The following is a 15,510-nucleotide window of genomic DNA, read 5'->3' as shown; positions in this document are numbered from 1 at the left end:
CCCAAAATATTGCGCAACGTTAGCCAGATATGATCCACTAATGCTAGCGACCCTCAAGAAAATGAATGATGCAAAAATAAATCCATATGGGTATTACTGACTGCGGCTCCTGGTAGTGGCTAATGTTTATCATGATACAAACTGGAAAATAAAACAGAGAAAAGCCTGGGTATATAATCAAAACATTATAAAGCGTATACATCAACTTGGGAGGTCCAGCCCTACAGAAGCCTATAGCTTGGGTCTCTACACTTCATCCATGCAAATTATGAGGGCACACAATAACAATTCTGAATAACGGCACAGCTATTTATATCTTATTTCACTGTGAAAAATATGATTTTCAGTTTTCTTCCATATGGATGGTTTCACATTCGTCTCCAGGGATCATAAGGAAAAATCATCGGAAAAACAATTGCTATGTGTATTTACGATCCCCTTCTCCAAACGGATTAGTCATTTACCTAGCTCTTATCAATAGATCCTACCAAGTTGTAAACTACAGTGCACGGAGAACGGTACTATTTCTATCAGAAAGAAATGAAGTAGATGCATTTTCCACTTGGAACCGGTAAATTCGCTAGACCTTATTCATGGTTTCATTGCGCGTCAAATTGGTGGAATTATGAGGGAATTAGGTCAAGTTCAGAATCTGTAGACACACCTCCTCCACACCTTCATTTATTCTAGCTCCACCTCAAACAAATAGTGGGTGAATAGCATGCTATTCTCATGTTTCAATTTAAAGTAAGACTACGCATAGAGAGAAAAGGCCATAAAAAGCCAATTACGTTGCATTTACGCATGCTCAACTCGGGCATGAATCTGGGTCCTGGAAAACTACTGTCTGGGTATGCAGGCTTTTGTTTCAGCCCCGAACTGACACACCTCGTTCAAATGATCAACAAATTCAATTTGGACGTCACTTTTCTGAGTTGGTTGTTGCTGCAGGACTTACACAAAAAGCCTGCACGTGTTATCATAAAATGTAGCCTCTGCTGCTTATTTCCTGAAAAGTGAGAAACACTATATTACAATGGACACACGCTGTGGCATGGCACCCCTCGTCTGTCTGTTCCTCTTCCTCTTCCTGCCATTCACTGACAAACCCAGACGGAGGGTAACTCTCTGGTACAAGACACCTGATGGTAAATAATGACTCGACAAATCACTGCTCTGACACACCACTGCTCCCTACACATGCTCACTTGTCATCATTTTGCAGGAGACATCTTTTTTTCTTTCTGGAACATCATGTACCCTGTCCTGTCCTGCTCTGTGATGTGCCAGCAAGGGACACACTTAGCAGTCGCTGCTCGGCTGAGATATTGACATCCTGTGGGTGTAATCAGAGTAGATAAATCGTCCCTCTCTCTTCCTCTTTCCCTCTCATACGCGGGAGCACATCTCTCCCTCTCACTGCAGTTCAACAATCTTTCTTTTAATCTGCATCTTTCTTGCTCTGTCTTTCCCTCTCTCCTTTTCTCGAGTTGAGAACTTGGAAAGCTACTGTTCCACCTGATGGGAGCCAAAAGAAACACAGACAAATCAACAACAACAAACTGCAGTTTAGGACTCAAAGCTATTTGAGAGGCAGACGCCGTTCAACAGTTTTAGGACGCCCGAGGCAATCTGCCATAGCTACAGACTGAGACCCAATCAGATGTGAAAACGAGAGGCGTCTGACTAGCGAAACCTACAGGGGCACCGTCATGTCGACGAGGACCCTGAGGTTGTCTGACGTGTGCCTGTGAGTAAGTGACTAAGCAACTTTAATTCAAACATTTCAGAGAATGAGGAAAAACTAGAGGAGCACCATGTCATCACGACTTGGACCCGAGGCCTAGTGACACGTGTCTGTGAGTAAGCGGCTAAGTGACTAATGCCCGATTCACTCGATTAGGCCGATGCAAATGGCTCTTTCAAGCACTGTTCCCGTAACTATGGTGGATATGTAACCAGGCCAACACAGCACAGTAAAGCTCTGTTTGACTCAGTTTCAGCTTGGCTGAGTAGTGTAAAAAGAGTCTACGCGTTTGCCCTTACTTCCTCCGATCCCGAGCCGAAGATGAGCAGATCAAAGGGGATGGCAGCCACCATGTCGATGAGGAACCAGCCCTTGAAATAGTGGATGGCTATCTTCGCCGGGTGGCTGACCACCTCCTCGTTGAGATTCACATAGGTTGTCCTGAAGTTGATCAATATGTCCACGATGAACATGATGTCCACCATGAGGTCGACCACGTTGAGCGGCGAGCACGAGTAGCCGCACTCCCTCCTCTTCTGCTCCTCTATGTCGTTGAGGAGGAAGGCGGCGGAGTAGGGCGTGAAGATGGCCGTGTAGATGACCAGCAGCAGGATGAGCCAGTCCCACACCGCTTTGAAGGGGCTGTAGTGGAGGATGGTTAACTTGTCCATGCGGGGCGTCTGGAGCTTGTACTCGGGAAGCACATCTGCGCCCAGGGATAGCACCTGAGGAGGAAGGAGGGAGGAGTTAAGAGGAAGTAAAGTGAAGACATTAAGAAAATGGTGGCTTGGATCAATGTATTAGAAGAGCGAATGAATCCTATAGAATCCTAAGGAAATACTTTGAAATTCAAGCTAAATATTGTATAGGGGCCTAGCGCAAAAGCAACAATGCTAATGTTGCATTCAAATATTCTATAACACTATTTAAAACACTATTTAAAACTACATATGTGGGCTATTATGGATACATACTGTACATGTATATGGCCTATACTCTATACTGTATATAACATTAATAAGTTCATTATATGGATGAAAATACACAAAGGTTAACGTCATCAGTTTGCCCTTTGTGCTTGGCTGTAGGGAGGATAACTATACATTTATACATTCATATACAGGTCGCTTATCCTCCTCAGGCACACTATTCATTCTGTATGAGTCGATCACTAGACAATAAACACCGCTGAACTCCCAAGAGGAAATCAGTCACGTGGAAATATTGATGGAAGAACAGTGTCTTAACCACCCGTCCAGAACTACAATACCCATTAGCCACACATACAGTACATACTTCAAGAAGTTCATGTTAGCTTAGTATCTGACAATATCAGCCAGCAAATTGCAAACAAGTAATAAGACGGGAATGTCCTTGTAGGGGCCTTCTAGGTAGGAAAAGCACTATTTAAGGAATGTTGAATTGCATCAATATCCCAAATATTCCAGTTGCAGTATGGCCTGTCCCTGGATAACTTTTAATATCAATATCACAGAGCAGATAGTAGTCTCAATGACACTAAGGTGATTATCGTTGTGGGATATAGTCATTCATTCTGCAGCTTGACACTTCAATGCCAGGGAAGACATTTCTGTCTCTGCTTCTCATGGCTGATTATCACTGTGGCGAGAGGGAGGGAGAGGAGGAGAGAGAAAGGTAAAGTGCTTCACCCAAGGGCAGAGAAGTAATTATTGTAGATGGAGAGAAGCGCAAGCTGAAATAGAGCCTTGGAAATGGAATTAGGGCTCCATTTTGGCCGCCTTCACCATAGAACTAGAATTACTAGAATGGGAATTCCCATTCAAGTCGATGCTCCATGATGGTCTATTCAAGTAATTATTTCCAATTATTTCCTCCATCAGCTAGGCCTACTCCTAGTCGCACCCTGGCAGGGATCGCCTCGGCAACCCCTGTGTTTGAGTGGGATGAAGGGTGGCGGGCTTAAGTGATTATAATGAAATTGGTTATTAGATGTCTTCTGTCCCCTCCCCTGTGTGATTACAGGTCAATAGAACAACCCTCCACTATATCACACCCTTTAAAGCAAATCACCAAATAAAGGGCAGAGAGAGAAAAAAGCTTTTCATTATTCATGTCCAGCTACAGTAGTTATCTTCATTAAAAGTTTTGGTAAGTAGGCTACAGGCAGTTTTATTTATTTCATCAAACTGCCCTTTGCTCACTGTGGAAAAGAATCAAAAGGCAGTGATTGTCACGAGAAACCTCTTTTTGAACGAACGTGCTGTTTTGTGACTCTTGATGACATACCACCTAAATCAGGCAGAATCACATACCATGTGGATAGATTAGTCAATGTGGCCTACTGGGCTGCTGCATTCGTAAGGAGTTGGTAAAAGGAGTACCTAATCTCTGATTCAATGTCAGACGTTTCTAGGCCTATATGATCCTGTTAATCAATTTTGGGTTGGGTGATCTGATCCGATATCTGTGGTTAGTGGCAACATCTAATTTGAGCCATACGGTTACATAGATAAACTGTCTCTGAGCCTGCTGGCAAGCCCAGGGAGGAGTCAATTTGCAGAATGAGAGCTCAGTTGAGCACGTCGTTCCCCCTGATCTGTTACTAAATAAATTATTCAGACGTAATCATTTGATGCACCTAGTGTGGATTCAAAGGAACTCTCTCATCTGGAATAACGGTATGCAAATGAGTGGTCTGTTCATTTCACCCTCTCACGTTATTTGTTTGTATTGTTGGAGTATTTAGAATACTGGAGTGTCATTTCGTGTCTTGGCCAGTGCTGTTTTGTCATGTGACCCACAACATGTATTGTTGACAATAAATAAAAATAGGCAAAACTGAAGCAGAGCCATGACATAACAACTGGTAAAACTGAAGCAAACCCATCAAAACCTGGAGAAATAAAACCTCATGGAGTGAACATTAAGTATCAAACGTGTTGTTTTATATAGAGCATCAACATGCATTGATGCCCCTTATCAATCTACAGCACAGACTCATGTCAATCATCCATCTGTTTAGTCTGGTAGAGCTCTGTGTCGTGTTCTGTGTTTATTCTGCAGCCTAGAGCACGTCTCTCTACACAAACTCTGGAGAGACTTGGTCTCCAGACATCGCCTGGAACAGTGTGAGCCTCACAGCCAGACAACAAGGGAACAGGGAACAGGAGCTCGGGATGTCACATCCAGACAACAGGGGACAAACAGGGAACCGGAGCTCAGGGCGTCACATTCAGACAACAGGGGAGGAACAGGGAACAGCAGCTCAGGGCCTCACAGTCAGAGAAATATATAAAATACTAAAGAAACAAGCAACTGTCTAGTTTGATCAAATGACAGAATGAGATGGTGAAAAGGAAAAAACATGTTCAATGTCATCTGTTCAATAGTAAGCTGCAGATGGTTGCTAACCAAACGTACAACCAGGAAAGAGAAACAAGAGTCGGCTATGAGTCTAAATAATCAACTATAACTATATCTGACATAGGCCTGCTGTATAACAACAATGTTCCACTGCAGTAGGTATATCCAATATGAACTATATCAGGGATGGCAACTCCATTCCTTAGGGGCCTGATTGGTGTTACACTTTTGCCCCAGCCTCAGCTAACACACCTGACTCCAATAGTCAACTAATCATGATCTTCAGTTTAGAATGCAATTAGTTTAATCAGCTGTGTTTGCTAGGGATGCGGGAAAGGTGTGACACTACTCTGGCCCCCTGAGGATTGGAGTATCCCATCCCTGAACTATATAAATAATCACAACAAATACTAAGATCCGGTTGGAAAATACAAGCTGCAACCCACTATTGAGATGTGTGACACACACACACACACACACACGTTACCAAATAATTGATTAAAACACACTGTTTTGCAATGAAGGTCTACAGTAGCCTCAGCAGCACTCTGTAGGGTAGCATCTTGGTGAATGCCGGAATGCAACTAGCTTCTGTCCTCCTCTTGGTACATTGACTTCAATACAAAACCAAGGAGGCTCTTGGTTCTCACCCCCTTCCATAGACTAACGCAGTAATTATGGCAACTTCCGGAGGACGTCCTCCAACCTATTAGAGCTCTTGCAGCATGAACTGACTTGCTGTCCTCCCTATCAGAGGATCAGAGAACGAATCTAGTACTGAAAGCAGAAGCTACAGCGAGCTATCACTGCAGTGTATAAAATGTTGTGAGTAGTTGTCTTAAAGAGAGAAAGACCATAGTTGAACAGTTTTGAACAAGTTCATTTCTTCCAATATTAAGGAGAAGCAAGAGAGAGAGAGAGAGATATTTGGTTGTATTTTTTTAAACATTCGCTTTCACTTAGCTAGCGAATGCAGCTAGCTAGTTTAGCCTACTCAAACACCTGGCTCAAACAGAGAGGGATGCTATGTTAGCTACCTGGCTATAGATATCCAACACTGGAACTCTTCCAAGTCAATGTAAGCTTTGGTTTTATTCATGTATTGCCACCGTGGCTTGCCAGTGTAACTAATAAACTGTACACTGTACTGCATGATTGTAGCGAGTTTACTAACGTGTTAGTTCTAGTTAACTATGATGTGACAACAATGTAGACTGTGTGTAGAGGTAAGCGGTCATGATATGAGGGTTTGGCTTGGAAAGGATTTTTCGCCTGGTCACAGACAGCTAATGTGTTGTACACATAGTTTTGAGAAGGAATTGCATCTACAACGAGTGAAGTGATCATGATGTTATTATGTGGCTGCTATGAAAGTGAACTGTTTACGTGTGATCAGGTGTGTATTGATTCCACCGATTCTGTTGAAAAACATTTCGCAAACGTAACAAAATGGGGATAAACATACCTGAATTTGTCCAATAGAATCTCTAATTTGCAATTGTTGGACTTATGATTACACCCTACATTAGCTAGCTGTAGGCAAGAGTGTGCAAGGCGGTATTGAATGTGTCACTGCCTCTCACCTTGACTGCTCAAAATTCCCTCGGCCTATGCACCTATGCACGTTGTAAACTTTAATTCATAGGCTAGGTTGTAGCAACCTTATGATGGGTACAGTATCATGTAGTAGGCTAAACCTATCGATGTTACATTGACCTGGGTGTATGGAATATGAATGACTGTCATCCAATATTCTGTAATAGAATAAGGCCATGCTCATAAAATAAAAATAATCATCCTCCCTCATCTTAAACGGCACTGCCAACTTTATACACATTATCAGTAGTATCAAAAGCAACATCCTCATCTGTTCTGGACAAAGTGGCCCTGACAGATCTTAAAGGTCAACCAGCTCTGCCATAGTGACACACCCGGACACACAGACAAACAAGCACGCAGGCAGCCTGGTTTCTCTCCTCCCCCAAAGGGACCCACACAAGGAGGCGTCAGTGTACTGCGCACACAGACAGACAGACAGACAGACAGACAGACAGACAGACAGACAGACAGACAGACAGGCAGGCAGGCAGGCAGGCAGGCAGGTAGGCCTGGAGGCAGGCAGACAGGATGGTGAGGATGACCTCTAACCTGTGTGTAACTAGAGTGTATCCCTGAGCCCTGGTAAGAGAATCTGTCCTGATCCCCCCCCTACGGGTGATATACACCTTCACCGGTTTACTTATTAAAACAAGCCGCTTGAGTTTTAATGAATTAGGTAATGTCAGACAGTAACAACAGAGCAGCGTGTACAGACACTGTGTTCTGACCTGGTGGTGTTCCGTGTGTGTGTGTGTGTGGGGCAGGGGATAATTACCGCTCTCTAATGTATAACATTGGGGCACATGACTATTCATGTGATTATTCCATGAGGTAATAGTACATCCAGCTAAAGCACACTATACATATGTAACTGTATGTACAGAACAAACACACAGAAAATACATGTCCTCTGTATGGAACCTATTCTATAGAATGGCAACATCTTGGCTTATGTCAGTGAGCACCAACTCTACTGAGCACAAGGCACAGGGCCTTTCATTACCTCTTACCTGTGTGACCTTATCGGTGACATTGTGCGTTCGATCCTTGACCTTTGGGGCGATGATGGCTTTCTCGGAGGACGGAGGGGAGGGGCACTTCTTGTCGTTGTTGGCCTCTGAGAAGTTGAGCGTGATGAGGGGGATCTTGTTAATGGTGCTGTATCTGTTGAGGTGAGAGTCAGATGTGGAGCCCAGAAGACTGGATTTGATCTGGTTGAAGGGTCCTGGAGGAGAATTTAATGGAGAGAGAGGTTTGGAAATGGCTAGCGCTGTGATGCTAGGCTAGGCTAGAGCGGCAATGCTATGGTAGGCTAGTGCGGTGATGCTAGGCTAGGCTAGTAAGGTAGTGCCTGACACAGCTTGAGAGTTTGACGGTATGCTAATGGTTTAAAAAGGGGACCTCAAGTGCAGTTCATGTGGTAGGTGTGTCAATAGGCTGCTGTGTCTATTTGTTATGCGTGGGAGCGTGAGTATGGAACTCTTTTTTTGCTCTTGAGTGAACTCAATTGCTGTCACAAGACAAGTGAACAACCACAGGACAACAGTAGAAATACAACAGTCAAGCAGATCCACCCTAACCCTCTGCTTGATCCTGTTACCTTCCATTCAACAGCTGTAGAAATGACAAACTTGGTGTAATGAACAATTTTAGTGAAATATTGATGTCCACGAACAAAGGAAATGTATACTTATATACTTATATCTCAGTCAAGGTTTTGACTCAATGACACCATATGGATATGGCTTTCATGATTCATACATCCACAAATGCTCTATGTTACTATGCGAAAATACAGTACAACAGTGCCATAAAACCTCACCACGTTGAACAACACACACACTGTCACACATAGTAACTACTGTGGGCAATATGGATAAGAGAGGGAATGTGTCAACTGCTGATCCAAAGGAGAAGATGGAGGGATGACTCATTCTCCCATTTTCACAAACGAGTGTTGAGACTACAGTGAGTGATACTTACACACACAAAAGACATGCGCAGCTTGAATTCATGCTACAGCAGCATTGTACGGTACAGTATGTGTGCATTACAGACATATAGGAAAAGCTCAAGCCATACCCCCAGCCATCCAGGACCGAGACACTAGCGAATCAGGAGAGAGAGAGGGAGGGAGGTAGAGAGCAGCGTAAAGAGGAAGTGACCTCAGAGAGACGGGAGGGGTCAAAGGTCAGGATAATTCTGCTGGCACTTCCTGAGTGTCATGTTACATTTATTTTAGCAACATCAGAGTGATTTTAGGTTAAAAAAAACTGGCCACTATGTTATGGTAATGAAAAATATCCTGGAAATCGGAGACATAATGTCTAAAGTTAAGAATACAAAATGATAGCGGATAACATTTATCAGATGCTCCTCCAAATGGAGTAGGTATCAGTGGAGGCTGGTGGGAGGCGCTATAGGAGGAAGGGCTCATTGTAAATGGAATATTGGAACAGTATCAAACACATCCAACATATGGAAACCATGTCTGACTCCGTTCCATTTATTCCATTCCAGCCATTACAATGAGCCCGTCCTTCTACAGCTCCTCCCACCAGCCTCCTCTGGTAGGTATTGATCCAGAATGCACTTTTAGGCTCGTAAAGAGATTGATTTCAGAGGAAAGTACAGTCATTTCATTTATTTCTGGAGGTTAAAAGGCTCTCGGACATTTGATAACATTCCATTGACGTAGAATTCAGTGGAGGCTGCTTAAGGGAGGACAGCTCATAATAAAGTCTGGAATGGTGCAAATGGAATGGTATCAAACACATTGTTTCCATGCATTAGCATTCAACACAGACTTATGTGGTTGTTGAATGGAAAAATCCATGCAGCAAGCAGTTCAGGCCATATATTCTATATCCGTGCTATGTTCAAGGAACGTGGGGTTGTTACCTTTGATATTACGACCATTGTCTGCGATTGGATAGTGTTGAGAGAGGGGGATGGGAGGAAGGTGGAGGAGTGAGAGGAGATTCCAGATCTGTACGTAGCTAGCTAGTGATGGAAGACGACCCACATAAAAGCCCTATCGCCGTCACACCATTCATTATCATGAAGTAGATGTATTACAGTGTCAGCCGCAGGGGCCCTTTCAATGAGAAATGCAGATACAATGGTGTAGGGAGGGATAGAAATATTAGCTGGGTACAGAGACAGGGAGATTCTGAGGCTGTACTGTACCCCTCTTGTTGACTGTTGGTGGAAAGGTGATCTGTGATGCAGGAGTCAGGATAGATGTGGTGATTCAGGAGTCAGGATAGATGTGGTAATTCAGGAGTCAGGATAGATGTGGTGATTCAGGAGTCAGGACAGATGTGGTGATTCAGGAGTCAGGATAGATGTGGTGATTCAGGAGTCAGGATAGATGTGGTGATTCAGGAGTCAGGATAGATGTGGTGATTCAGGAGTCAGGATAGATGTGGTAATTCAGGAGTCAGGATAGATGTGGTAATTCAGGAGTCAGGATAGATGTGGTAATTCAGGAGTCAGGATAGATGTGGTAATTCAGGAGTCAGGATAGATGTGGTGATTCAGGAGTCAGGATAGATGTGGTGATTCAAGAGTCAGGATAGATGTGGTAATTCAGGAGTCAGGATAGATGTGGTAATTCAGGAGTAAGGACAGATGTGGCGCTGCCTGATGACTAAGAGTAGGTACAGTTGAGCTGGGGGAGCTACCCTCATTCACTGATCCAAGGTCAGCTTTGATTTGTACCACATGATAACAATGGTTGGGATTGGGACCAAATATACTGTGTAAGAACAGCAAGGCCAAATTGATTTAATATAGCATAACATCTCAGGGTGAGGCGGATGGGGGAGACAATCATTTCCGACCATGGAGGTGGTGTTGACTTACATACCTTCACTTGCATGTCGGTCCCTGAAGGCCATCTTGGAGTTGGAGCCAAAACCCTCCATGTCCTGAGCAGAGGAGGCCCTCCGGATACTACACACACTCTCCCTGGACGCGGTGGGGGTCAGGCCTGGGATGGAGGGGGCCAGAGGGCCCACAGTCTGGGGATGGGCCTGGGGAACCGCTTGAGGAACCAGCCTGTCCCAGAAGGGCCCCTTGGGGGAAGAGTGGTCCAGGGGTCCCGACACAGGGGTGGAGCAGTGGCTGGGGCCAATGAGGGCCCGCGTGTCGTTGGCGTAGGAGGGGCTGCAGCTCTCCCGGGTGGGCAGTGACTGGAAGTCGCGGGTGGCCACCGACTCTTCACTGCGGCGGGGCGAATCGATTATGACGGCATCAGGGTCCTGCTGAGGGAGGGACTGCTTACTGATGCCCAGGAGGTGTAAGGCTGGGAGCCGGAAACAAAACAATCTACCTTTACCTTTGGAGAGAGAGAAAGAGATAGAGAGAGTTCAATTTTTCAACAGTGATGCTTGGAATATTTCCAACAATAAGAGAAATTGTTTTTACAAAACTCTGAGCTTTTCAGAGTGGTTCGTGATGGCTTCATTCATTGCGGAGGAATTCTTCATTTGATCGTGACTAGGTAGAAACAAGTAGGGGAAGATGGCGAACTGGAGAGATGCTCTGTAGCTCATGCTAATCCTCAGTTTCCAGCTCACTCCCCAGATATCAAGCAGTGAGTGCCAATATTGTTCAAAAGGAGCTAGCCAACAGTTATTTCAAAAAGAGCAGCAAGATCAAAACAAATGCCTCTTATCCCAACGGCCTAGCCTCCTTGTGTTTGAAACTACAATCCCAGTCAGAACTATGAGGCATGCGTGTTTTCTCCTCCTAGTCTGTAGAAACCATCATTAATCTGTGCACACAGTTAACATGTGTCGTACTGTATGTGAACACGACACCGCACCATGGCAACAGAACGTATAGTACATACATTGATGATGCCAGATCGTGCCAGCTAAGGGCCAGTGAGTCTAGTGAAGCATTCTTTCCTGGAACAAAAATCCCATGTTATTCCCAGTGGTCTTCTCAGCCTCATCCAAGCACCCTTACAGAAGCTACCTAACACTGAGTAATGGAAAAAGGGAAAATGGACAACCTGTATACTGCTGGAGACATTGACGTCTTTATTTCTGTAATTAAAACAGTACATTTTCTATTAAAAACTGAAAACATAAGTGAAGAATTTCATAAAATAACACAACTTCCAAAAGTAATTTTCCTGATGAGGTATTACTTTACTCTATAAATCTAAAAGCGAATACAAAAAAACAAGCATAAACTATGAAAAAGAAAATGCTCTCCGCTCCATTTCCCTCTTGATATTTGGGCTTTAGTGAGCTAGCGTGCTACATGACATTTCAGAGGTTGAATTGTTAAAGGCAGTGTGTGGAATAGCAGAGAGATGATTGACAATGTTCAGCAGGCGTTCTTTTGTTGTGCCCATAGCTCGTTTTTCTTTGTTGACACTCATGACGAGGAGTAGAAAACCAGTTTTCGACACTGTCACGTGTACACTTGGGTCATTTACTTTGAAGGTGTTACTTTTACACACCAACTAGATTCCAATAAAAATCAACACATATTTCAGTGCATCTGGTTCTTGGTATTTTTCATTTGTCAATGGTTTAATTGTATCTGTCCCTATCAAATAAATGAATGAAGAAGTGCATAATCAATATATTAATGGAAATATAGGAAAGACAACACATCTACCTCACCATAAGCATATCCACTTTATGCCCCCCCCACACACACAGAAAACATAAATGACATGCTTTAAAGCAATATATTTTTTCCTTGTTAAGCTGTGTCTAATTACATCATTTCAAAAGGATAAAAACCTACAGGCTAAGAATCCCTTAATTGGATAGAAAATTAAGCATGCCGAATAATATGCCAACGTATTTGTGGCAAAATAATATATGCATTGGCCTGTTATAATTTTTAAAGGTGACATTAGGAATGATGCTCCTTGCCGTGCTGAGTTCCACTGTAGCACATTCCTGCATTCAAATGACCAAATGGCCCTTTAGTGGCCTCATGGGCGAAATGTTATTAATATTTTTTATAATTTCATAACTCGTAAACATTATTTTTTTTAAACAGCCGAAAATCTGGTGTTTCTATGTCAAACAGTTTTGTTATTTTTCAGTCTTCTGTGATGTGTAATATTGGGATGCAAACTCAAAATGTAATACATTTCAACTTTATATCTGACACAATACAGGTGCAAGAAAGCAAAGGTAACTGAACTAAATGACTCATTTCATCATGAAGTACTTTGAGAGACTAGCCAAGGATCATATCACCTCTGCCTTACCTGACACCCTAGACCCACTTCAATTTGCTTACCACCCCAATAGATCCACAGACAATGCAATCACCATCGCACTGCACACTGCCCTATCCCATCTGGACAAGAGGAATACCTATGTAAGAATGTTGTTCATTGACTATAGCTCAGCATTCAACACCATAGTAGCCTCCAAGCTCATCATTAAGCTTTAGGCCCTGGGTCTGTACCCCGCCCTGTGCAACTGGGTCATGGACTTCCTGATGGGCCGCCCCCAGGTGGTGAAGATAGGAAACAACACCTCTACTTCTCTGATCCTCAAATCTGGGGCCCCACAAGGGTGTGTGCTCAGCCCCCTCCTGTACTCCCTGTTCACCCATGACTGTGTGGCCATGCACGCTTCCAACTCAATCATCAAGTTTGCAGATGACACAACGGTAGTAGGCCTGATTACCAACAATGATGAGACAGCCTACAGGGAGGAGGTGAAGGCCCTGGGAGTGTGGTGCCAGGAAAATAACCTCTCTCTCTACGTCAACAAAACAAAGGAGCTGATCGTGGACTTCAAGAAACAGCAGAGGGAGCACCCCCCTATCCACATCGACGGGACCACAGTGGAGAAGGTGGTAAACTTCAAATTCCTTGGCGTACACATCACTGACAGACAATGTGGTGAAGAAGGCGCAACAGCTCCTCTTCAACCTCAGGAGGCTGAAGAAATTTGTCTAAGCACCTAAAACCCTCACAAACTATTGCAGATGCACAATTGAGAGCATCCTGTAGGGCTGTATCACCGCCTGGTACGGCAACTGCACCGCCCGCAACCGCAGGGCTCTCCAGAGGGTGGTGTGGTCTGTCCAACACATCACCAGGGGCAAACTACCTGCCCTCCAGGACACCTACAGCACCCGATGTCACAGGAATGGCAAAAGGATCATCAAGGACAAGAACCACCTGAGCCACTGCCTGTTCACCCCGCTATTATCCAGAAGGCAAGGTCAGTACAGGTGTATCAAGCTGGGACCGAGAGACTGAAAAACAGCTTCTATCTCAAGGCCATCAGACTGTTAAATTGCCATCACAGGCACATTAGAGGCTGCTGCCCTATATACATAGACTTGAAATCACTGGCCACTTTAATTGCCTATGCCGCTCTGTACCATCACTCATTCATATATCTTTATGTACATATTCTTTATCCCTTTACACTTATGTGTATAAGGTAGTAGTTTTGGAATTGTTAGCTCGTTGGTTATTACTGCATTGTCGGAACTAGAAGCACAAGCATTTCGCTACACTCGCATTAACATCTGCTAACCATGTGTATGTGACAAATAAAATTGGATTTGATTTGATTTTTAATGGAACACTAGTCACTTTAATAATGTTTACATTATGTTTACATTTTGCATTACTCATCTCATATGTACAGTTGAAGTTGGAAGTTTACATACACTTATGTTGGAGTCATTAAAACTTGTTTTTCAACCACTCCACAAATTTCTTGTTAACAAACTATAGTTTTGGCAAGTCGGTTAGGACATCTACTTTGTGCATGACACAAGTAATTTTTCCAACAATTGTTTACAGACCGATTATCACTGTATCACAATTCCAGTGGGTCAGAAGTTTACATAAACTAAGTTGACTGTGCCTTTAAACAGCTTGGAAAATTCAAGGAAATTATGTCATGACTTTAGAAGCTTCTGATAGGCTAATTGACATAATTTCAGTCAATTGGGGGTGTACCTGTGGATGTATTTCAAGGCCTAACTTTAAACTCAGTACCTCTTTGCTTGACATCATGGGGAAATCAAAAGACATCAGCCAGGACCTCAGAAAAAAATAGTAGACCGCCACAAGTCTGGTTCATTCTTGGGAGCAATTTCCAAACGCCTGAAGGTACCATGTTCATCTGTACAAACAATAGTACGCAAGTATAAATACCATGGGACCACGCAGCTGTCATACCGCTCAGGAAGGAGACACGTTCTGTCTCCTAGAGATTAAGTACTTTGGTGTGAAAAGTGCAAATCAATCCCAGAACAACAGCAAAGGACCTTGTGAAGATGCTGGAGGAAACAGGTACAAAGTATATTTATCCACAGTAAAACGAGTCCTATATCATCATAACATGAAAGGCCACTCAGCAAGGAAGAAGCCACCGCTCCTAAACCGCCATAAAAAAGCCAGACTATGGTTTGCAACTGCACATGGGGGACAAAGATCGTACTTTTTGGAGAAATGGCCTCTGGTCTGATGAAACAAAAATATAACTGTTTGGCCATAATGACCATCGTTATGTGGAGGAAAAAGGGGGATGCTTGCAAGCTGAAGAACACCATCTCAACCATGAAGCACGGGGGTGTCAGCATCCTGTTGTGTGGGTGCTTTGCTGCAGGAGGGACTGGTGCACTTCACAAACAGATGGCATCATGAGGAAGGGAAATTTATGTGGATATATTGAAGCAACATCTCAAGACATCAGTCAGGAAGTTAAAGCTTGGTCGCAAATGGGTCTTCCAAATGGACAATGACCCCAAGAATACTTCCAAAGCTGTGGCAAAATGGCTTAAGGACAACAAAGTCAAGGTATTGG

General features: G+C 43.7%; 1 protein-coding gene across 2 annotated transcripts in view; it reads right to left on the bottom strand.

Moving 5' to 3' along the window:
• The window catches only part of LOC139412991 (voltage-gated inwardly rectifying potassium channel KCNH7-like), a 74,952-nt gene that overhangs the window by 22,586 nt on the left and 36,856 nt on the right, over positions 1–15,510 (bottom strand). The window contains exons 4-8 of one of the 2 annotated variants that reach the window (XM_071159936.1): positions 10,563–11,033; positions 9,593–9,613; positions 8,774–8,797; positions 7,702–7,916; positions 2,047–2,472 (exon numbers count right to left, since the gene is read on the bottom strand). In XM_071159936.1, the coding sequence (XP_071016037.1) occupies positions 2,047–2,472; positions 7,702–7,916; positions 8,774–8,797; positions 9,593–9,613; positions 10,563–11,033 (1,157 nt within the window). The remainder of the gene's footprint in view (positions 1–2,046; positions 2,473–7,701; positions 7,917–8,773; positions 8,798–9,592; positions 9,614–10,562; positions 11,034–15,510) is intronic. The other variant, XM_071159937.1, reaches the window with a different exon arrangement.

Source organism: Oncorhynchus clarkii, chromosome 7, assembly GCF_045791955.1.
Source record: "Oncorhynchus clarkii lewisi isolate Uvic-CL-2024 chromosome 7, UVic_Ocla_1.0, whole genome shotgun sequence".
Classification (NCBI taxonomy): domain Eukaryota; kingdom Metazoa; phylum Chordata; class Actinopteri; order Salmoniformes; family Salmonidae; genus Oncorhynchus; species Oncorhynchus clarkii.
Note: the sequence above shows the minus strand (reverse complement) of the source record. Positions and strands in the feature narration are given on the sequence as shown.